Source organism: Accipiter gentilis, unplaced genomic scaffold (genome assembly GCF_929443795.1).
Source record: "Accipiter gentilis unplaced genomic scaffold, bAccGen1.1, whole genome shotgun sequence".
NCBI classification, from domain to species: Eukaryota; Metazoa; Chordata; class Aves; order Accipitriformes; family Accipitridae; genus Astur; species Astur gentilis.
Window position 1 is genome coordinate 695731 of NW_026060823.1, and position 23604 is coordinate 719334.

Sequence of the window (23604 nt, forward strand, 5' to 3'; positions counted from 1 at the left end):
GGATTTGAGTCTCTAAGGTGTTAAGACTTGCACGTGATGGGCTCCAAGTTTGGCCCTGGATTTTTTTGGTTGGTGGGGTGTAGGGTTTAGGGTTACTCCGTGCGGGGCCCGGATGATAGAACACCAGTATGATGATCAAAGTCGCCCCTTTATTGAGCTTAGCTGATCATTCTTACACAACTCTCTAAGTTGTTTAGAAGCTTTGATTGGCTGCTGCACGCAAGCATGTGGTGTCCACGCGCACAAGCGTAAGCGGTGATTGGTTACATCGATACTGTCCACACGTAGAAACATAAGATACAGTTAGTTATACTCGCTCTGTACACGTGCATACACACAGGATATAATTGGCTATGTTAGAGCATGCAAAACTTGTCTTAGTCCAACTGGTCGAGATAAGCCCCTGAATTGAGGTCGGTTGTGCCAAGTTCCCTTTATCGTGGAATGTGCACCTGTGTTTTTCTAATTGGGATCTTTCTTCTTCTATCTTCTTGTTTGTTCTGTTCAGAGCCTTCAAAGGTGTCTGGAACTCTCTTGCGACCATGAGCTACTTTCAGGCCCAGTAACTAAGTTCCATATAATTGAACCCTACAGTGGGCAGGGGTGTGTGTGTGTTGGGTTTTTTTGTTGTTTTTTTGTTTGTTTTTTGGTTGTGTGTTGTTTTTTTTTTGTTGTTGTTTTTAAAATGACAGGCTGTAGCTGCATTCCAGATGGTCTTTGTAGATGGAATCAAGACCTCTGGAGTTGTGAAGCTCTTGCTCTGCATCCAGGTGACTCATTCAATATGTTTGTTTGTTTTTTTTTTTCAGATGTGGAGGGACAGGATGTGTCCCACAGAGCGATGGGGGAAGGCAGCAGAGCACTGTAAGGAGTTGAGTCCGTGGGTGGACTCTGAAGGAAGATGCATCCGGTGGCTCTATGAGACTGCTTTGCTTTGCTGTGTTTTGCAGTTTTCTTGCATTGTATTGGTCTGTATTTGCCTTTGCCCTGTGGTGTTTTGTTGTGTATTTGTATCGACTGTCATGTGAGACTGTCTCGCATTGCCTGGCCCTGCATTGTGTTTTGTATTGCAGTGCTCTGTACTTGTATGGATTGCCACCTGAGACTGCCTTGCCTTCTATGGTTCTGTATTGGTTTTGTATTGTTTTGGTCTGTACTTGTATTGACTGTCACGTGAGAGTCTCTTGCATTGGCCCTGTTCTGTTTTGTCTGGTATGGCAAGGCTCTGAGTTGTTTTGCCTTGACTGAGGTAAGAGTACTGCCTTGTATGGCATTACATTTGCATGTGAATTACATGGCTCTATGTTTGTGTGTGTCTTGTATGGCATTGTAGAGGCAGCGTAGAAGGTTTAATGACTTCGGGCTCTTTGCATGCAGAGTTGAGGGGATCGCAATTGGACTGTGAACTAGCATTGAGTAAGGCAGGAACTGGGCAATGGTGTTCATCTTGTTTATGCAGATGCTTTGTGGCAAGTCTCTAGAAATGGTCAAGGCCTTGAGGTCTAAGTAGCAGCGTGATGGGTCTTGGAGCGATCGGTAACTTTGGGACAGCTCTGTGTTTGTGATGCTCTGGTTTTTTCAAGTGTCATGGAGGACACTGGCTGTGAGGATGTGTTATTTTTGGAATAGGTGGGAAGCAGGGTAGGGGAGTGGTGGAGGACTTCTCTCTCGAGGATGAAGTGTCTGTTGACAAGCTTTGTGTGTTGTTTTTGCAGGTGATGACAGGGCACGAGAGGTGCTTGAAGGAACCTTGCGTTTAGGTGACATGGCGCTACGGAGGTTGGACTGTGACACGTGGCACTGTGAAAGCTAATTATCGGGTTGAAAATGCACGGATGGTGGAGATGATGGTGCGTGTTGAAATGTTGGTGTAACGGAAGGGCAGTTTGTGGGGAGGTTGGTTGGAAGGAGGTTGGGCTGGGGCCTGGGTTTTTGCAGGTAGGGTGCTTTTTTGAGGCCCCTGCTGCTGCAGACGGGGTGACGGCCTCTTGAGGCCTGTGGACGGTATGATGGATGAGTTGAGAGTGAGGGCTGGCGTTCATGTGATCTGAACGAGTGGTGTGTTGTGAATGTCTCTAACCTTGTAGGGTTCTGTGGTTAAGCCTTTTTGGTTTTTTTTTTCCTTTCAGGTTGGATGTAGAGTTGAGCTGTTTTTCAGGGAATTAGGAAAAAAACCCCAAACTTAGAATAAAAAACCCCAGCTGGGATATGGGTTGGTTTTTGGTGTGTCCTCCCCTGCCCCATTTATTTTTTCTTTTCCCTGGTCCCAGCTGCTCCATGAGGCAATGTTGATCGCCAATGTTTGGACTGGGGTCTGCCTCGGGCCTGGGTTTTCAAAGGCAGGGTGATTTTTTTGTTTGGTTTTTTTGTTTGTTTTTTTTTTTTTTTTTTTTTTCTCCAAAGCTCCCGGGAACGGTGTTCCTGTGGAGCGCTCCCCTGGAACCTGGTAATTGCCAGTCAGCACAGAGAGATATGTTGTTCGGTGGATGGTCTTTGGAAGACAGTTGAGGATTTTGTGGGGGGAGTTGGACTAGATGGCCAGCATGGAGTAGGCCAGGGTTGTGAAGTGCGTGAGTGTAACTGTATTTGTCTGTGGTGGGTTTGTAAAATATTTGGTTGCTCTTTGTAGCTTGTGATGTAATGATATTTTTCAATTTCTGGTTTTGTGTCGAGGTGTGGAAGTGGACGGTCTGTCAAGATGATTGGAGGTCACTCGTTTGGTGCCCGGGAACAGGGATCATGGCGGTAATGTCACCTCAGGGAGTAAAACTTCTGGATGTGCAGCGATGTATGTAATGGGAGCGAGGAATGTGGAAAAGACCACTCCGTAGAGCATTGCAGGTACTAAATAGTGGCATTTCTTCTTCAGGTAATGCTAAATTTTTGGAGTTTACATGTATTTGTAAAAATAGTGATTAAAAGAGGACTAAATCTAATAGTGTCAAATCTTTGACGAGTGAGGCCATAAGTCTTTTCTATATATTGTAGAAAAAGTACATTGTAGAATTGGATTGAAATACTGACATAGCTGAATCTATGTGGAATGAGTAATGGACCAAATGAAGCGCTAAAAATAAAATGTAAAAAAGACAGGTAATTATGTGTCCTTGTGGGAATTACAGTACTAATGGCAATCACAAAGGGAAGCGTAGAGGGAAGCATGGGCGTTTAGTGCCCATAGGTAAACTTAGCTGTTGAAGTAAGTGAAAGTGTCTGTTGGAATTAGGCATCCAAGGGCGAGTTGTAGATACCTTGAGGTAAATGTAGCTGCTGCTGGGTTAATGGAAAGGGGGTGCATTCCTTCCTCTAGTGATTGCAGAACTTTGAAATTGGAGCTGTAGGTAGAGACCCGTGAAATGGGCTCGGGCGTGGTGCGGCGCCGAAATGGGCTCGGGCGCATGTGTTACTTTTCTTAAAGGGGCTGAGGTACTGTGTAACTCTGAAATGGGCTTGATGAGTGGATAACATGTGTGTAATATGTGAGGGGTTTTTTTATTCTGTTGTCCTTCTCTTTCCCTGACCCTTTGTGGTGCTCTCTACTCTTTTCATTCATGTCTTCTCTCTCTCTCCAACCTCCTGTGCTTTTCATAGTCTCTCTCTATCTCTTGTCATTATTATCATCTGACGCTCTGTGTTACTTTCTGTCCCACCGTATCATGTTGTATGTTTCTCCTGCTTTTTTCTTCATCTGTCCAGATCCCTGTCCCTTGTTTCTTCTATTGCTGTCCCTCTGCCTTGCTTCCTCTTGCCATCTTTTCTGTATTTCTCTCTGTTCCCTTCCCTCTTCCATCCTTTCTAACTGTATCCCCCTCTCCAGCTAGCTGTCCCTTCTCTTTTCTCTCTTCCTCCATGTCTCTCTCACAGCCTATCAATGACAGTTGTTTTTTCCTCCAGTGCTGTCCTGCTCTGTCCCTTGTTTCTCACTCTCGTTCTGTCATGCTCCCTGTGTCTTTTTGGAACTCCTCCATCTCTGTCCTGTAGCCTATCACTATTTTTTTCTTCTGCCATCCCTTTGTCCTTCTTTCAGTCTTTGTGTCTCTCTCCCTTTGTTCTCCCTCCCTTCTTTTTTTTCCTTTCTTGCTACATCTCTGTTCTGTACCACAAAAGCACGGAGGGTGTTTAGTAACAGAGAAGAAGGATATAGGCAAGGACAAAGGAAATTAATGGCTGTTATTCGGGAAGAAAGGGGAAGAGGGCCTAGACGAGACTTGCCCCGACTGGGCAAGGATCAATGCGCTTTGTGTAAGAAATTCAGTCATTGGTAGAGGGAATGCCCAGGGAACAAGGAGCATCAGAGGGCTCAAACAGGAAGAACAGTAGCCTCTGTGAAGGGAGACTGACGAGAACCTGGGGAATCTACCCTAGCGGATCCACTGGTTATAATTAAGCTAGGGAAAACAGAACAAGAGGTAGAATTTTTGGTAGATACAGGAGCAACATGCTCGGTTTTGAATCAGGCTTTGATGCCCCGGGGAATGATTATGTCACGGTGAAAGGAGCGACTGGCCAAAGTGAAAAGGCATAGTTTTGTAAACCTTTAGAATATAAATTAGGAAAACAGTGGGGCATTCATAAATTTTTATATATGCCGAACTCCCCAAAGGCCCTTTTGGGAAGGGACTTGTTGGAACCATTGGGAGCAAAAATTGTATTCAAGAAGGGAGAAATTACTCTGGAGGTAAAAGATCAGCAAAATATTCAAATATTGAGCCTAACCTTAACCAGTCTCCCCCTAGAAGGAATCATTAATGAGGACATCTTAAAGCAAGTGTACCCGGGGGTACGGGCTACCGATGCACCTGGAAGAGCGAAAAGTGCTCCACCTGTTGAAGTTAGGATCAAGGAAGGCCAAAAGCTGGTAAGAATTAAACAATATCCCCTAAAGAAGAAAGACAGAGAAGGAATCCGGCCGGTGATAGAAAAATTTTTGCAGTTGGGACTATTAAAAGAGTGTGAGTCTGAATTCAATCCCCCTACATTACCTGTTCGGAAGCCCGATGGGTCATATTGGGTGGTCCAAGACTTATGGGCGGTGAATAAGATAACTGAAGATCTTTACCCGGTAGCGGCGAACCCATAGACCCTGTTAACCGTACTAACACCTGAATTGACTTGGTTTAGTGTTTTAGATTTGAAGGATGCTTTCGTTTGCCTCCCTCTCCATGAAGCCAGGCAAAACTTACTCACATTTGAATGGGAAAAGCCCAAGAGCGGTCGAAAGACCCAGCTCACTTGGACGGCCTTGCCACAAGGATTTAAGAATAGGCCTACCGTTTTTGGCAATCGGTTTGCGAAAGACTTGGAATCCTGGGAAACCCCGTCTGAGGAGGGGAAGCTGTTGCAGTATGTGGATGATATCCCGATCGCCACCAAAACAGAGAAAGATTGTACGACGTGGGCGGCGAGTCTGTTGAATTTCCTGGGACTTCAGGGGTACCGGGTATCCAAGCAAAAGGCACAGGTAATGCAAGGCAAAGTGAATTATTTGGGCTATGAAATTAGTGCGGGACAAAGACCTTTGGGACAGGCCTGTAAAGAGGCAATATGTCAAACTGGGAGACCTCAGACAGTAGAAGAGTTATGGACTTTTCTGGGAATGACAGGGTGGTGCCGATTGTGGATCTATAATTACGGATTGCTTGTTAAACCACTGTATGCGTTGACAGCCACTAAGCAGAAACACCTTGAGTGGAATAAGGAGACCGAACGAGCCTTTGAGCTACCGAAAAAGGCTTTGATGTCGGCCCTGGCCTTAGGACTCCCAGATGCGAGTAAGCTGTTTCTTCTTTACTCCCATGAGAAGCAGGGCATTGCTCTGGGAATATTAGCACAAAACCTGGGCCCGTATCGATGGGCAGTTGCCTACCTCTCTAAGCAGTTAGACACGACTGCAAAAGGTTGGCCTGGATGCCTGCGGGCGGTTGCGGCTGTGATACTAAATACACAGGAAGCCCGAAAGTTTACTCTGGGCCAGAAGATGACTGTTCTGGTGTCTCACGCAGTATCAGCAGTACCGGAAGCAAAAGGCGGACACTGGCTCTCTCCACAAAGATTCCTGAGATATCAAGCTATATTGGTAGCGCAGGATGACGTGGAGATTGTAGTCGCTAACATTGTCAACCCAGCTTCTTTTCTCAGCAGGAACACAGGAGAACCGGTACATCGTGACCGTTTGGAAACCATCGAAGCAACGTACGCCAGTTGCCCAGACGTGAAAGACGGCCCCATGGAAAATGGGGAAACTCGCTTCACAGACGGAAGCAGTTACGTCCTAAACAGTAATCGACATGCGGGATACGCCGTCACTGCCAGCCAAGAGGTAACAGAATCGGGGGCTTTGCCCGGGAACACCTCCGCACAGAAGGCAGAAATAATTGCTCTAACCCGCGCCCTGGAATTGGCCCAGGGCAAAGTTGTGAACATTTATACAGACTCAAAATATGCCTTTGGAGTTGTACACGCACGTGGAGCAATTTGGAAGGAGAGAGGACTAGTGAGTTCTCAAGGGAAAAATATCAAACACACAGAAGAAATTCTGAAGTTACTGGAAGCTGTCCAGCTCCCTAAGAAAGTAGCAATTATGCATATTAAGGCACACCAGAAAGCGAGCTCAGATTTGGAAAAAGGGAACGAGCTGGCGGACAGAGAGGCAAAACAAGTGGCCAAAACACAGGTAAAAACAGAAGGGGCCTTAATTCCTGATAGGTGGATTTCCCTAGAAGGTAAGCCAGAATACACTAAGGAAGATCAAAAGCTCATTACAGGTTTAGAAGGGTCATATAATGAAGAGGGGTGGGCTCATACCCCACAGGGAAAGCTAATCGTTCCCTCTTGCTTATTACGGCATTTGATAGGGGAGGAACATAGGAAAAGACATTGGGGAACAGAAGCCCTGTATAATCATCTGATAGGAGAAATTGTGGCTAGGAATTTATACGCCACGGTGAGGCAGTGTGATCGCACAACAGTGTGATCTTTGCCTCCAGACTAATCCTAAGAGCACCTCCAAGCTGGAAATGGGCCAGACTGGAAAAGGCAATGGGCCTGGACAACAATGGCAAATTGCTAATGTTTATTCATTACTAAAACACACCCACTTGTGATTTGCAGCTATGCGTGTTCCGTAGCTTTCTCATGGGAACTTCTTCAAAAGTTACTTATGAAGTTATGCCAAGGTCACACTGTCCCTGTTTTTCTCCTGATATCAGCAAAGCCAGCTATTTTCGGCCAAGGCCTAGTCTTGCTGCTCAAACTGACATTCTTTCACACAGAACTCTGCTCGCACAGCTCTTCTATAGACCCATGTCCTTTTTCATGAAGCCAATTTCCAACAATTCCCCCTTTTTCTTTTTGTGCGAGTAGAGCTTGGTGTGTCAGCTTTGAGACTCCTTTTATCATGCACCCATACGGAATTCTAACTATTACACAGATTAATATCAATATACCCAACCATCATAAGGCTTCCTTAATCAATGACATTACCCATAGTGTTATCCCGCCGAATATTGATTGTAACACTCCATCAAACCAACTAGTTTCTTGCTGGATCTTTGTGTATGTTTCTTCAGCCAATCTATTTGTTTGTATATAGATTGAGGTAAAATTTTAACACCTGCTGTATTGCCCTTTGCAAAGATCTGTGAACACAATTAATTAAACACAGTAAAAACAACATTATACCTAATAAAATACATAAGCACACAAAAAGAGGTTTGATTAATAGCTTTAGCTAGTGACACCCAAACATTCTTACTGTCCCATGGTGTTAACCGATGTGGATCAATCACCGGTGTCACTGTCATGCTGCTTACTACAGTCAGTGTGTTCCATATCAATCTCAGCATAAGGTTTCAAATTTATGGGTAAATCAGGAACGTATCTGCCAGACATGGAGGATGTGATTTTTTTTTTGTCCAATTGCTGTCAAGGCTTGCCGTCCCGGTGCACTTAGTTGTCTTGTAGAAGTTAAGCTATCGCTGCCCCTCAATAAATCCAGCAGCGGCTGTAAGTCTGTATTTGTAATACCACAACAAGGTTGAATCCACTGTAGGTCTCCGTTTAAATCTTTCTCCCTCTTTTTGTTTTTGAGCAATCCAGGCTTGCTTAATAACTTGGGATGCCATTTTCCTTAATAAGCTGAACAAGGTAAAACTGTTACAATAGCTAAAATCACAGTAACTACAATAATGCCCATAATTCTTTGAGCCAACCCGTTACCCCTAATGACCCAGACCATGAGGAAAATGAACCATCTATACATTCTTGTGCCATCTTGCTCCACGAACTCAGCCCAGCAATCGGTAGGTGCCAGCTTTCCGTGGGCGTCCCCACAGAGGCAACGATGGCCTCACCGTACACCAGCCCGATGCTCTTCGGAAAATCCCAGTATTTATACATTTGCAGAGGAACGGGTTTTAGCACACGTGGCCAGCGGGTGCCAAAAGTCCGCCTCGGTTGCAATCTATGACGCATGCGCTCGCTGGCCAGGCGCGCTGCACGAGTCATAGCCATCTTGTCTATTGGTTCATGGGCTTTACGATACAGTTGCGATGCACAGAGAATCTTGACCTGTTATGTTAGCCAAGGTGACCTATACATTAGTTTTTGGCTGAGGTAGTATTCATATTGCCACATCATCTATGATGCTCCAGATGATGATGGTCATGCAAATCGAACAGGAGTCCATCGTGGGCCTGTATCTGTGGAAACACAATCAACCTCGTTCCCAGGTTATTAATGGAAATAGACCTTACCCCTAATTTTGGCTTTAACTAACTTTTACCCCACACTGTCTTCCCGTAATCACACTATGTTTAATCAAATTATGCTTTACACACTTTTTACCTAAAGCAGGTTCTATATACAATAAGGCACGCTGTTCTGAAAACCTCTCTGAAGGACTCCGTGTCCACTAGTAATACTCTATTAGTTAGAATCTGTCAGATCAGTGGCTCCAGCACCCGCCGGTGCCGTGCCAGTCGCCATTGGAACAATTCCGGGTCCAGCATCAGTGCGAAGCCATGGCTTGTCCCACTTAGCCAGGATCTCCCAGTAAGTTTTACTTCTGCTGATCTGCACCATTTCCTGGATTCTGGGTCCTTAGACATTACCATGATTCCTGTACTTTGTTGCGTCCTTTCTGCCTGTAAAAGAACATGATGCACTACCATTGGTGGGTCTTTGTGATCACCTGTCAATCTAAGATAATTTAGCACAAATAAGGCTTTGGCCAATCGTTCCTCTGGGAGTAAGCCCTGGGTTCCCCCCTTTTGTTTTTGCAGCATGTTCTTTTAGGGTTTGGTTGGCCCATTCGACAATAGCCTGTCCTGTGGGAAGATGTGGAATACCGGTACCGTGGTGAATTCCCCACAAATTACAAAATCGAGCAAATCGTGTAGAACCATAGGCTGGGCCGTTGTCCATCTTAATTTCTTGAGGCACACCCAGTACTGCAAAAGAAGCGTGAAGATGTCATTCAATATGTAAGGCCTTTTCTCCAGTTCGTGCCGTGGCCCACATGGCAGCAGGATAGGTATCAATACACACATGCACAGAACGCTTTGCACCAAACCACATGACATGGGTGAAATCCATTTGCCACAACTGCAATGGCAAAAGACCTCGTCGGTTAACCCCACAGCCCAAGCCGAGCCCTTCCTTTTGACAATCAGGGCATGCTTTAACGATACCTTGGGCATCAGTAAGTGGTAAGTCAAATTGCTTTGCTAACATCCTAGCGGGTTGGTGCAAGAACGCATGCGATTGCCGTGCTTTGTTGAAAACGATTCCCTGGAGGAGGCTCCCGTGGCGCTGCAACCAATTGGTCAGCTCTGTCATTTCCCGTTTCTCATCTGCACAGTGTTCTCATACCCAAGAGTTCTACCAGAGGGGTCATATTGCCATTAGTGATACCGCAAAGATTCCGCACCCACTGGATATCTCCCACAAGCTTCTGGACATCATGTAACATTGAAATTTCTCATGTTATTTGAACCTTCTGAGGTTTAACATTGCTAGCATTTATGTGCCACCCCAAATACTTCCAAGGTGCTGCCTTTTGCACCTTTTCAGGAGTGATTATTACTCCGCGATGGCTTAAGATGTCCTGCAATTGAGTTAAAATCTCATCCTGTGGCAAGTTACTGAGGTAACTGCTTTCTTACAGGCTCTGATGCCCAGGCCACATACACCTGACGCATCGTGGGGGAATTGCGCGTTCATTGCGGTAACACGACCCAATGGTATCTCTTATAGGGTTCTGCCTTGTTAATCGATGGTACCGAAAAGGTGAACCGTTCAGCGCCATCTGGGTGCAATCTTTTAGATTTATAATTAACAAATCCCATTCTTCTGGAAGCATAACTGGAGATGGCAAACCTGGCTGCAGGGCTCCCATACTGTGCATCACCACATTCACAGCTCTGAGATCATGTAACAGTCTCCGCTTCCCACTTTTCTTGGGAATGGTAAATATTGATGTATTCCATGGACTAGTAGAAGGAACAACTTGTCCCGCTCTCAACTGGTCCTCAACTAACCCTTGTATTTTTAGTAGCCTTTCAGAATTTAGCAGCTACTGATCAATCCAAACAGGTTCATCTGTTTTCCAGTTAATTTTCAGAATCGGCTACCCCTCAGTGACCGCTCCTAAAAAGGATGCGTCACTAACATTGCCTTCATTTGGCTCAATAAATCATGGCCTACGAGGCCAAACAATTCAGTTGGGGTAGTCATGACATACGGACACGTCGTAATGTGTTCACCATCGGGGAACACAAATGTAAGCGGTAGCTGACTTACTAAGGTGGCTTGTGTGCCCCCTATCCCTGCAATACCAAAGTTTGGATTGATCGATGGCCATGATGGAGGCCAAATGCATTGTGAAATAATCATAACATCAGCACCTGTATTGATTGTCATATGTTTCTTGACAACAACTCCATCGGGCCCTTCCAATTGCACTACCTTTTCTGGTTTACCTCTTGTTGTGTCCATGGCAAAGTATACCTGCGGTTTCCCTGTGGAGCCGAATCCACCATCTCCACGTTGTACTTCACCTGGGTTCGGAACACACGACCTGAATGGAACTAATTGTGCTATTCTGGTACCTTTAGGAATAGAAACAGGAGGGATTAAAACATGAATCATAATTTTCACAGTCCCACAATAATCTGCATCAATAAGCCCTGGGAGCACCAGAATTCCTTCTAGAGCTGTTGAAGATTGCCCCATTAAAAATGCACTAAGTCCAAACCCCAATGGTCCCTTTATGTTGACTGCGGTTTCCACATCCACTCTGGAGCTTCCTGCGGTGGCGGATCTGGTGGTTGCGAGGCTGCCAGAGGGCTGGCAGCTCAAGCCCCTTGCATTCGTGTCGCCGCGCGAGGGGCCTTCGCAGTCGGTGTAAAGTTTCCCTTCTTCCTGTATTCTTGGTGGTATGGTTATCTTTCTTACACTTGTTGCAGCACTTACTGTTAACAGTACCTGTACATTTGCTCCTAATGTGTCCACGTTTGCCACAGTTAGAACACTTGACCAAGGGTGTCTTACTGGCCTTGTGTTTCTTTGTAGCTCCTTGGAGAGCTGTGGCAGCATAGGCTACTTTCTGTGAGTCCACTGATCGATCCGTGTATTCTATCATATCAACGATGTCTGCATTTTTCGGCAAATTACACAATGCTTTGCGTGTCTTTTCAGTAGCATTTTCAAAAGCGAGTATTTTGAACATGTTTTCTTTCATGCCCTCGTTCATGTCAGGGTGGTCATAAATTGTATTCTCCTGTTTCACCTGGGTAAAAGCATGGCTGTACATATTGTCTGGTACGGTAAGAAAAGCTTGATACGCCAAGATCTGTGATAGATGATGAACCTCAGTGACACATTGTAACTGAGCGTTCCCTGATGCGAAGGGTCCAGTACCCATCGGCATCTGCGTGGTTACTCCCCATAGGGGATCTGTTTGTTGTCGTGATGTTGCTTGTTCCCTATCACAGAGCTTCTCCCACTGCCAGAAAAACACTAACATTCGGGCGGGTGTCAAAATCAACTGTGCTAGCTGTTTAATATCTTGAGGTATCAGCGTATCAGCAGAAAAAATGAATTGCAGTATTTGGTGAGTTAACGCAGATTTGATTCCGTACTGACTCACAGCATTCCTTAATTTCTCAATGACCTTCCAGTCAAACACCTCCCATTTTTTCTGTCCATTTGATGCAATAACTGGGAATGCTTAGAGCATAGTCCCTTCTATAATGGCATCTGTTATTACACCCCTCCAATGTCTCTGCCTTTCTTCTGCAGCGGCTATTACAGGCGGCTCCGCGTCTGTCACGGGTGCGGTTGGTTTCCCCGTCTCTTTTCCCCATTTCCTTTAACAATTCTAACATTGTCTCTTTTTGTTCTATTATTAGAGTAGCCAAGTCCTTGTTTGCATTATTTGAATCAGGGTGTATGCTAGGTATAATTTGTTCATGTTGAACGGTGGTATCTGAGGGCTGGTTTTTCGTAGGCAGATTTTTACTCACTCCCTGATTCTGTAGGGTTTCCTTTAATCGTACGGTTAGGGAGGCTTGGGAACTGTCGGATGGCTGATTAATATCGGCAGTCCCAGGGAGTGGAGCAGAAGTCAAGGGCACGAGAGTAGGCGAACAAGCTCCAAAAAGTCTCTCTCGCTGCATTATGTTTTTCTCCCCGCTTTTCCCTTTCGCTTGCGGTTGGAGAGAGAGAGCAGCAAAAGCAGACGCAGACGCTTTACGATCTGCTTTCATTTCTTACAGAGTTGTCTTAATCAATTTCCATAAAGTTACAAGATCTTTAACTTCTTTAGACCCGTCACTAATTTCATCCCATAGGGAGGTTCCGATAGCATTCCAGGTACTAAGCTCAGAAGCTGTACCCACACTAATTGAAAGGTTTCTGTCCTTGCTTCATTAGTTTTTTAGCTGATTTATCATCGTCAGTTACCATATCCCATAATACGTCTCCTAATCTACGCCATTCACTCTCCTTAAATAATAAATCCGGATTCTTAAAGCATCCCTTAACGCGACCCAGCGCGACTAACCCCGAAATTTGCTTAATGCAGTTTACTCCCCGCTTTTCTAAAAAGCACTGTAATAATTTTAGGGCTACCTCTTGATCCATTGCTGGCCGGCTTCTTGATACTCCTGGGTGCTACCTTGATTAAGGCACCTCGGTTAAAAAGTCTTTGCAGCCTTTTTCCAGTAGCCCTCACTGACGGCGAACCCCTTTTGGACGGTCCAGGCACGAGAGTTAACACACCAACCAAGACGATCAGCGTTCGGTTAATCTTTTGCCCCCCGGTCGCTGCTACCGGTGCTTCTCAGTGTCCATCGCTCCAATTCCCCTTTCTTCGGTCCCCGTTCGGGCGCCATTTGTTGGAGCGGCGGAGGAATGCACATAAGTCGACCCAATATGAGTGATAGAAGTGATTCAACTTTATTTGCACGGATAGCTCATATTTATACAGTTTGCGATAATTATGCCTACTAGTCCTAATATGATTGGTACATTGCTAATGTTTATTCATTACTAAAACACACCCACTTGTGGTTGGCAGCTACGCGTGTTCAGTAACTTTCTCATGAGAACTTCTTCAAAAGTTACTTGTGAAGTTATGCCAAGGTCACACCGTCCCTGTCTTTCTCCTGATAACAGCGAGACCAGCTGTTGTTTTTCTCCCAATATCAGTAAAGCCAGCTATTTTCAGCCAAGGCCTAGTCTTGTTGCTCAAACTGACATTCTTTCACACAGAACTCTGCTCGCACAACTTTTCCACAGGCCCATGTCCTTTTTCAGCAAGCCACTTCCCAACAAAAGGTATTCCTAGAAAAAGCTTCCCGTTTATAAAGCAGGAGTTTGTTGGGGCTGAATTACAGTTCCTTTGTAACTGAATTGGGTCAATATTCCGAAAAAGGGGAATATGTTTATTTTTGAAACAGGTCAATACTTGCATGTGTTGTGCTGGCAAGGAGGAGGCTTCTTAAATGTAGAACTTGTTAAATTTAAAAGCACACCTCCACTCTCCATAGTATTGCTTCTATGTTAATTCAGGGTTAAGATATTCGTTCACTTCAGTTTCTGTGAATCTGTTAGGGCAGCGTGCTCTAAGGTGATGGGAGGGAGCAGGGGGAAGAAGGGGAGGAGGAAAAGCAAAATATCTGGAACCTGCTCTTCCATGACTCCTGCAAACTGTAATGTTATTTTTTTTTCCCAAGCCTGAAAACTGTACTTGGCAGTGGGATTGTGGCTATCTTGTTAATATTCTTCCTTCCTTTCTTGTTTTGGCCTCTCCAGGAAGCGATTCGAGTAATCCTCGGAAATCTTGATGATTTACATCCATTTTCTACAGACCACTATCTTTCTGTGTACCCTTTCTTTCCTACTTGTAAAAGAAAAGGTCCAATGACTTGTATCTGTTGGGCATTGCTTAATTTGACATTCCTGCCTAGTAGTGCGCAGATCTTTAGCTGGAGTACGACTCCTCTGAGCTTCGCAGTTTTACATTAGCTGAAGATCCTCCTCAGTTGTTGCCTTCACCAGAGAACTGATGTATGTAAAAAGAATGTTTTGCAGTGTTTTCAGATGGCCACCCCTGCGTTCCAAATCTGATTTAGCCAGAGAAAACGAACGTGCATATATAAAGTCCCAGGAAGCCCACGTAATGCGATTGCAAGGAAAGCTAGTGCGTTGTTTCAAAAGGTTAATAAAACGTAAAGCGCTCCTTACAGGCGCAGCAGCGTTGGCCCTCTAGTAGAGAAGACCGCAGTAGTTTTCTTGTAAGGTACATTAGGATTAAGTATTGTAGTTGCTGTAGTGTAAAGGGTTACGGAGAAGTAACTCTCCTGAGGCTGTTGTTGCAGAGAAAAGTAAGTTAGTGGAAGGAGAAGCCTTTTCAGTCCTAAGGTGCGTCAGTTTGTGAATCGGATCAGGCCCTTCGGCATCATCTCCTCCCGTGATTCCGAGTGCCCAGGAGTAATGAACACCCGCGTGTTTCCGCCTCCAAGGCATCCCCTTCCAGTCTCGGCAGACTGCGTTATTGCCACCCCTGGTCCTAGCAGGCAAGAACGAGATCATCCTCTTTCTCTGTCAGAAGCTGGTAGGTATGAGAGCAACTTATTCCTGTTGCTGCCAGGAAGAGAAAGTAGCCCAGAGCATCATCAGACAGGAGGCACCCAAACAAAGGAAGCCTCGTTGTTGGTTTGCTTCGCTAAAGCGCAGCCAGTTTTGCCTGCGTGCTTGAGGAGGGTTTGATTCACGAGCTTGTATTTCTGGAACTGGGAAGTCCATCCACCTGCTCAGGCAGCACCGGGCCCTGCGGAGAACTGCAAGCTCAGAGGCCTGGCGTGATGAGTTGTCCTGCAGTCTGTGTGTCGGGCTCCTCGCTGTAGCATACCTCTTAGTTAATCGCCAGCTGTGGGAGTCCTTGAAGCCAAACTCAAACGAACAATTTCATCCCTTAAAGGAACTGACTGTGTCATCTAGGCAAATCTTGGGCTTCATCTCTGGTCCTCAGGATGCAAATGGAGTAAAAGTATTCATGTTATCTGTTTCTTCCTGAGGTCAGAGGCACGTAAGAAGGCTGCTGCCTGGCGTCACCCATTCGTGCATGCATGAGCTCCTAGGTGTGCGAACTGCACCCCCAGGAAGGAACGTCTGTAACTGTGGCGTTTGTCATGTCAATTATCTTTTGTTCTCCCATTTTGAGGAGGACTGTGAAGTGAATGTAATGATGCTAGTCCTGTGAATCCTAGTCCTTTTCAGGTTTAAAAATAATTTTTAAAAGAATTACTTTTTAGTTAGGAAAGCTGATGAGGTTTTCTTCACAGGGTTGGGAGAGCCTGGCATGTTGTTTTTTGCGGGAAGATGTGAGGACTGAAGCCAGATGCAGTTAAGGAAACACAGTGCTATGAATGCAAGCAACTGATGGGAGAGTGTCACCTGGATGAGTGTTTCTTGTAATGTGTTACTAGCGTATGGTGTCTCCTCACATCTCATTTCTCCGCTGTGTAGTTCGATGTGTCACTTGTTCAGCTGCTGCTGCTCATTAAATATAAATCTCCATTGGCAGGAGCAGTTACAGGGTCGTGGATCTTGGACCAAGATCCTCAAAACCCCCTAGCTATGCGAGGTTTCCCTGCCGCACGTGCACTGCCTTTGTGTCCTGACGCTCTGTTTCTCCAGGAATGTCAGTATTTGCGTGGGGAGTTTCAAGGACCTGCCTGTGGACGCGACGGCCCCTACACCCCTGATGTATTCTTCTGGTGCTGCATCCTCTTCTTCGCCACCTTTGCCCTGTCAAGCTTCTTGAAGACGTTTAAAACCAGCCTCTACTTTCCAACCAGAGTAAGTAGAAGGAGGTGGCCAGTGTCCATCTCCGCACTCGTTTCCCAAAATGGCTTTCCTGGAGCACTAAGCAGTATTTGCCCTGCCTTGGTCAAGCTGGGAAACGTTGGCCTTGCAGGCCAAGCTCTCCAAGAGCTTGGATGTCCCACACTCATTTCCATGAGTGCAAAATCATCGTAGCGTTTCCCACCTGCCTCGTGACCTGCCCCAGATTGAAGATTTTTGGGGTTTGATTTTTTTTTATTTTTTTTCTTCTCCTCAGGTAGTAGGAAGTCAGGTTTCCCAAAGTTTTGGGGGTTGGGGTTTTCGGTTTGTTTTTTTTCCCCTACCTTCTGCGCATTATGTGCTCGAGTGGAAAGTAGATTCGAATGAGAAGCTTCCTTTTGAGGACTAAAGGATGCCTCAGTGCCTTGTTGCCATTGTAGCTGTGAGTGTAGCTGTAGTGGCAGACATGTGTTTTCTTATTTTTAATATTATTATTATTATCTTTAGATTTTGACTTAAACCAACCCTTGTTGGCCTAGTTAAGCTTTTTTTTATTGTCTGACCCCAGATCTCACAGGGACAAACACAGCAGCAGTATCTAAGCAAGGGATCAGGCTGCATGTGCTCAGAGGGGTGGTGGGATTTGGTTAAGCAGCCTTAATGTTGTGGATGTCTGCAACTCTTGCATCTCACCTTACGGCCCTGTTTGCCATGCCCCTCTCACCTCTGGTTTCTCGCCCCAGGTACGGTCCACAGTGAGCGACTTTGCTGTTTTCCTCACCATCGTCATCATGGTGCTCCTTGACTTTGTGGTTGGGATCCCATTGCCGAAGCTCCAGGTCCCCCATGCGTTCAAGGTAACGGGGTGTTTTGGCACGTGGGGGTGCCACAAGGTGATGCCGGGGCAGGGCAGGGCTGAGTCTGGAGGAGATGCTGGTGGTGTGACCATCTCCTCTTCCACCTCCAAGTGCCTTGCTTCCTCCTGGAAACGAGAAGATGGCCCCAAAACTAGATACCTACAGGGGAAGTATCTAGAGCTGCTTGCAAGGAGGAGACTGGCACTGCTGAAGCCCCCGGGAGAGGGGGACATGAAGCCAGGGCTGGGAGGTGCTCTGACGCAAGGAGGGAGGGGAAAATGAAAGCCAGTGGAGTGCCTGGGCTGGGAGACAATGCTGATGTGTGGGCTTTGTTGCAGCCTACCAGAGACGACCGCGGGTGGTTCATCAACCCCATAGGACCCAACCCTTGGTGGACGGTGTTGGCTGCGCTCGTCCCAGCTCTGCTCTGCACCATCTTGATATTCATGGACCAGCAGATCAGTGCCGTTATTGTGAACAGGAAGGAGCACAAGCTGAAGGTAAGGGCCTGCGAGAGATGACCCCAGCCCCTTCTGGGCTGCAGGTCTGGGGGGAAGCTCTTATTCCTGATGCTTTCTGAAGGCATTGGTTTGGGACAAGGTCAGGCTGCGTGGCAGGATGCTCTCCTGGATTAACGATGATGCAGGGAGCAAGTGACAGGGCAGTTCAGATGAGCAACCTTTTGGAGGAGCAAATTAATCTTGGAGCAATAGAGAACTGCGTTTTTGTTTTAAAATGGCAGCAGCAGCAGGTGTGGGGAATGAATTGTTTTGATGCGCTGCCAGGGATAACTCAGAGTCACACCTTCCTCGCAAGTGGTACAGTTTTCTTTGTGAGTGAAAAAAATGATTTGGTGCTTTTGGGTTGTGGGTTGGTTTTTTTTTTGGAGAAGTATTTAATGCACAAGCTCTGCATATCCATTGTTTCTGAACTCCTGCCAGATTTTCATGCCAGGTGCTTGTGCAAAGTCTGCATACACCCTTGCTTGTTTCCATTTCTTGTTTTGAATTCTGAAGAAGTTGACTTGTGCTCGAGCAGGGTTTGAGTCTGACTTGCGACGTTATCCTTGCTCTTGTGCTATAGGATGCTCTGTTTCTTGTTTTCCTGCCTGCAGAAAGGATGCGGGTACCACCTGGACCTTTTTGTGGTGGCCGTGATGCTCGGGGTGTGCTCTGTGATGGGGCTGCCCTGGTTTGTGGCTGCGACCGTCCTGTCCATCACCCACGTGAATAGCCTCAAAGTAGAGTCTGACTGCTCAGCTCCAGGAGAACAACCCAAGTTTCTGGGGATACGAGAGCAGAGAGTCACTGGCTTGCTGATCTTTGTGCTCATGGGCTGCTCCGTCTTCTTCACTTCTGTGTTAAAGGTGAGAGGAAAATGCAAACCACCCAACAACCGCGAGCTTGTTGGAGGTTACAGAAAAACAGTCCCTTCTCTGCAGGCCTGAGTAGTTAGTTGTGGAGCGGAGGAGGAGGAGGTGATCCCAACCCTTGGGGCTTGACCCACGGTGGGAACCAGCCTCGGTTAGGCTTTGCAGCCCTTCAGGCCCCCGTTTGGTGTGCTCGAGATGAGCAAGCAATGCAACTGCTTGAATTTTTGGGTGTCTTTCAGGCCCGCCCATGTTTATGGGTTACAGTTGAGCATATTCAGACCAGCACATCTGCTGTCTTTCAAACAGGCAGCCCTTTAGTGGCTGCAATTTGCTCCCCAAATGCCCCAGAGCAGCCGTTCCCAGGAGCTAAACACACTGAGGTCATCCCTGTGGGCTTCCTTGCACGTTCCTCCCACAAAGTAATCTCGTCTCTAGGCTAAAAGGAGGCCTGTGGCCTTTGCCTGTTGCCCCAAGAATAGGCAGAAGTGTTTCTTCTACCGCCAGAGAATGCGGCATAGGGTAGCACGGGTGAAATCGCCTATTTTCCTCCAACCTTTCTGGAAAATAGGATTATTCTGAGGAGAGGTAACTCCCAAGTTCAGCCTAAAGCAGAGCCTTAGCTCACTCGTGCGCACAAAATGGCAAAACAATGGTTAAAATCTGACCCATCTCTAAGCCTGAATGGAAAAAGCTTCAAGCAATTTTAGGCAGTGCCTGTGGAAGAGGGTGGTAATACTGAAAATGCAATACAGAAAAAGAAACGATTGCATTCTTTCTTTTTCTTTTTGTTCCCCCCCCCCCCAGTTTATACCAATGCCTGTGCTTTATGGCGTCTTTCTCTACATGGGTGTGTCGTCGCTCAGAGGAATTCAGGTACGGACTCTTTTACAGCGTGCAGCATGTCGGCTCCCTGGTATTTTGTCTCCGTAGCAGCAGGGAAAAAAGCAGTGGCATGGGAAAAACTTCTCGCAGAGCAAGCAATGAAACTCTTTTGTGTAAGAAAAAGATTGGTGGAGGCACAGGAGGTAGATAGGGCTGGGAGGACCAGGCAAGTTCAGCGCTCTCTGTTGCAGGGTTTAGGGCAGGTCAGTGTTTGGTTACATGAAAGCGGGGGAATTTGGTGCAAAGGGAAGGCAGTTTCTACCACTGGTGGAAATCCTCGCGGGGGGATTCAGTGGGCCGAGAAATGCTAATAATGGAATGGCATGGAATAGTTGCCGTTTGGTGGGCAGCTCTCAGGGGCAAGCCGGTTGCTAGATGGAGCGAAGGGAAAATGGGTGCTGCTCCCAGGAGGAACGCGGTGGGATCCAGGATTTCTGACGGCAAGCGAGATGCTGCAAAGTGCCTCCACGTCTCGAGAGGGCCAGCAACTTGCCGCAGTCCCAAGGTGGCAACCTTTCCCTTTTATTTCGCAGTTCTTTGATCGCTTGAAGCTGTTTTGGATGCCGGCGAAACACCAGCCGGATTTCATCTACCTGAGGCACGTGCCCTTGCGAAAGGTGCATTTCTTCACGGCGATCCAGCTGACCTGCCTCGTCCTGCTCTGGACCATCAAGGTGTCCCGTGCCGCCATCATCTTTCCCATGATGGTAAGAGCTGCCACCGCTCGGCAGCGGGGTGTTTGCAGCGTTGGAGTGAGAGGTGGCATCGTCTCTGAGCTCACGGCATCTTCCCTCTTATTCGTGAAGGTTTTGGCTCTCGTATTTGTCCGGAAAGCGATGGATTTCTGCTTCTCAAAGCGAGAGCTCAGCTTTCTGGATGACCTTATGCCAGAAAGGAAGAAGAAGTTGGACGATGCCAGAAATGAAGCCGGAGAAGAAGAAGAGGTAAGGCTTGCTGTGTCCTCGGGGCTGGACATCTCCGTGTGTCTGTGAGATTGCCTGTTTCTCTTACAGCTTGTCTGGAAACGTTGGGGGAAGATCAGCACTCAATTGAAATAGATCCCAATAGCCTGTAACTTTTGTAACCTTTGTTTCCTCAAGTAGCAGTGAGCTGAACGCTTGAATACAGGTGTAATTTTTAAAACGAGTCGTTTTTCACAAAGGTCATTATCATTATGATGATTATTATTAGATGCTGCTGCTGCTGCTGCTGGCAAGACTTGCTCATAATCGTGTTTTGAACACACAATCCCCCTGCCCCGAAATCTTTGGAGTGAACGGTTTCTCCCCTGCTGCACTAATACCTATAGCTGCCAAGGGGCAGAAGGGGAGGGCAGACTGCTAAGTTTGTGCTGGGCATTCAGCTTATCTCCACTTTGATCAAAGACAGAGAACGTGATTTGTCCCTTATTTACATCAGGAGTCCAGGAGCGTGATGGAAGCTGCTGCTGCTGCAAGTTCAGTTCAGCTGAACGTGGGGAAGACCAGTGACATGGATATCCCAAAACAAAGCAGTGACAGGTAAAGCCCCACCAAGCGCCAGGAACCCCGGCAAGATTAGCTTGAAGGTGTTTGGCAGAGTTTTCTCCACTTGCCTCTTTGTGGGGCATCCCACAGAAACCAGCAGGCAGCTTGGTGGGAAAATCGAATTCGGGGGCAAGGCTGCAGGAGGCAATTGCAGGGCTCTGACCCCAAGCAGAGTGGCTGCAGCACTCATGTTTGACCCCCAAACCTTGCCTCATCAGTGCCTTTACGGTAGCTGGAGATGCTCATACTTACACATGAGGAGTTGCAGGCGTGATCTGTACCAGCAGTGGCTTAGGAACCTGGACCGGGGCTAAGCCCCAGCAAGAGCCTTTGCACGGAGCTGTTGCTCTGCAGCTCCCCGGCTTGCCTCCCAAAACTCCTCATCCAGCAAAACCTCCCACACTTATGCGGAGCTTTGATTCTCGGGGCTCCGCTGTTCCTCTTGCTGATGCTAATGCCCTTGGTGGCATCAGTTCCCATAATCACGGATTGCTATGTAAAATATTTATTGCAGGACTGATCCTTCTGAGATTGTTATCCTGGATGAAATGTCACAAATGACCATATGGAAGGCTCTCACTTTGAAGACAGAAACCCTTTGAATCCAGGGAGGAAAAAGGTAAAGGATTGCACGTGAACGTGACCGTGCTCCTCTGCAAGCGACGGCGCACACCTACGCTTTTCCCACGCTTTGGCCGGCAAGGCTGAGCAAACGGCCTGTCCCTGGGAACAGGCAGGGAGGACCGTGGCATGCAAACCAGCTCCTCTCTGCTGGGGTGGTCCCCCAAACAGGGCTGAATCAGGAGCAGCTGTCAGGTCTTCCACTGATGATGCTCTCCCTCTTTTTCTCTTCCCTTCGCCTTTCCCCACTCCCGCTTTTCCCGTTTAGGAATCTTGACTTTGAAGGAGAGGAGTGAGAGCGTGACTCGGGGATGTGCCAACGCAGACAGAGGGAGAAAGCGCTTTGTTTCAGTTGGAGGATTCCCATTAAAGCCATGCAGATGTTTTCAGTTATCCTTGGTGTGCTTCAGGCATTCAGTATCTCTAGACCAGCAAGCTGAGGGGAACGTCACAGTCACGGGGAGTTTGGTGGTGTTAAGTCTGTGTGCGTACGTGCGTGTGGGGGTGTGGGTTTGTAGTGGTAGAGGGACTGCTACAGCTTTATCATTCAGTGCTGCTCTTTTAATACCTAATTCCTCCTCTTTTTTTTTCTCTTTTTTTCAAATGTAAACTGGGAATGTCCAAAATAATTTTCTGTTGTATTTGATGCATTCTCCACTTTCTTCTTGATCACGACCGGGTTTTTGGTCTGGTTTGGGGTCCTGGCTTTAATTCGCTCCTACGTCTCTTACTGATACAAGAGGGATACCCTCTGCGGCAGGGCAGCATAGAGAGCCTCCGAGCCGTTGGTCTAAGGTGAAAGAAAAGCATTTGCTCCCTGCGCTCCAGTTTTACCTTTCTTGGTTGGTTTGGCAAGTATCACAATAACGTGTGATGAACTGACCATAAACGCCATTCCCCGTCCCCCTGTGCCACTAGGGGGTGGTAGGGAATCCGGGAGTGAATTTGTGCCCAGGAAGAAGGGAGGGGTGGAGGGAAGGTGCTCTGAGATTTGGTTGTATTTCTCATTACCCTGCTCTGGTTGATTTGTAATAAATTGAGTTAATTTTCCCCAAGCGGAGTCTCTTTTGCCAGTGACGGTAATTGGTGAGTGATCTCTCCTGTCCTTATCTCGACCCACAAGCTCTTTGTTATATTTTCTCTCCCCTGTCCAGCTGAGGAGGGGGAGTGATAGAACAGCTTTGGTGGGCACCTGGCATCCAGCCAGGGTCAATCCACCACAGGGGGAAATGATGTACTTAAGAAATTATGTACTTAAGCCACACAAAAAAGGCCACAAAGCTCTTGTGAAACAAGATCCCCTTTGTATGATCAACGCATGCCTTGCTAACAACTGTGCCCCTGGAGAAGAACTAAAAGACTGAGAAGAAGGGAACATCCTACCCCAGGAGGCGCCAAAAAGTTGAATAATTGCTAATAGGCATGAAGTCAGAAACATCTTCGCAAACTGGAGGAAAGGTAAAGAAAGGTGGCAGGGGGAGATCATGACCACCAACTCAATTCCACACCAAAAAGACTTACCCCCCCACTCTCCTTGAGCATGCGCTGTAGAAGAAAAGAACATTGGACCTTTAATTCCAAGCAGGGGAACTTCAACCTGATAGAAACTGTGCGAGATAAGCGACTCCCAGCAATAGTTTTGGGAAGAAGTTTGGAAATCGAATATGTATAACTGAACTGTATAAATTGCTTGCCCCTTTAGGCATGAGGGGTGCTAGCGTTGCGGATTACCACCTAGCCCCCATCTTTTCGTAAACATGAACTGGAATAAAATACCTCTGCTCTGTGTTTATATTGGCATTTTGCACGCCGGGTAAACGACCCCACTTTTGGGACAACAGTGGGGCAGGCAAAGCACCGCATCCCGCAGGCCGAGGGGCTCAGGCACCCACGCCGCTGCCGGAGGACTGCCGGCAAGAGGTTTGGCATCTGGCGAGGGGCTGCTGGGCCAGGGTGCCCAGGCACCCACCCCACTCCCCCAGCCGCAGCCACGAGT

At 47.0% G+C, this 23604-nt stretch overlaps 1 protein-coding gene across 6 annotated transcripts; it reads left to right on the plus strand.

The window, feature by feature from the left end:
* Window positions 1-252: 252 nt before the first annotated feature.
* LOC126036763 (electroneutral sodium bicarbonate exchanger 1-like) lies at window positions 253-23237 on the plus strand. 6 transcript variants are annotated; one of them, XM_049796847.1, is made up of 14 exons: window positions 253-880; window positions 1716-1850; window positions 2674-2841; window positions 6139-6319; window positions 16204-16365; window positions 17094-17207; window positions 17546-17707; window positions 18322-18573; window positions 19384-19452; window positions 19995-20168; window positions 20268-20405; window positions 20881-20981; window positions 21502-21606; window positions 21877-23237. In XM_049796847.1, the coding sequence occupies exons 3-13, from the start codon at window positions 2777-2779 to the stop codon at window positions 21587-21589; spliced, it is 1506 nt and encodes a 501-aa protein (XP_049652804.1). In that variant the 5' UTR covers window positions 253-880; window positions 1716-1850; window positions 2674-2776; the 3' UTR covers window positions 21590-21606; window positions 21877-23237. The 6 variants fall into 6 exon arrangements, with proteins under 6 accessions (XP_049652804.1, XP_049652806.1, XP_049652805.1 ...); XM_049796849.1 differs by having other exon boundaries at window positions 16213-16365; XM_049796848.1 differs by having other exon boundaries at window positions 253-864.
* Window positions 23238-23604: the final 367 nt, after the last annotated feature.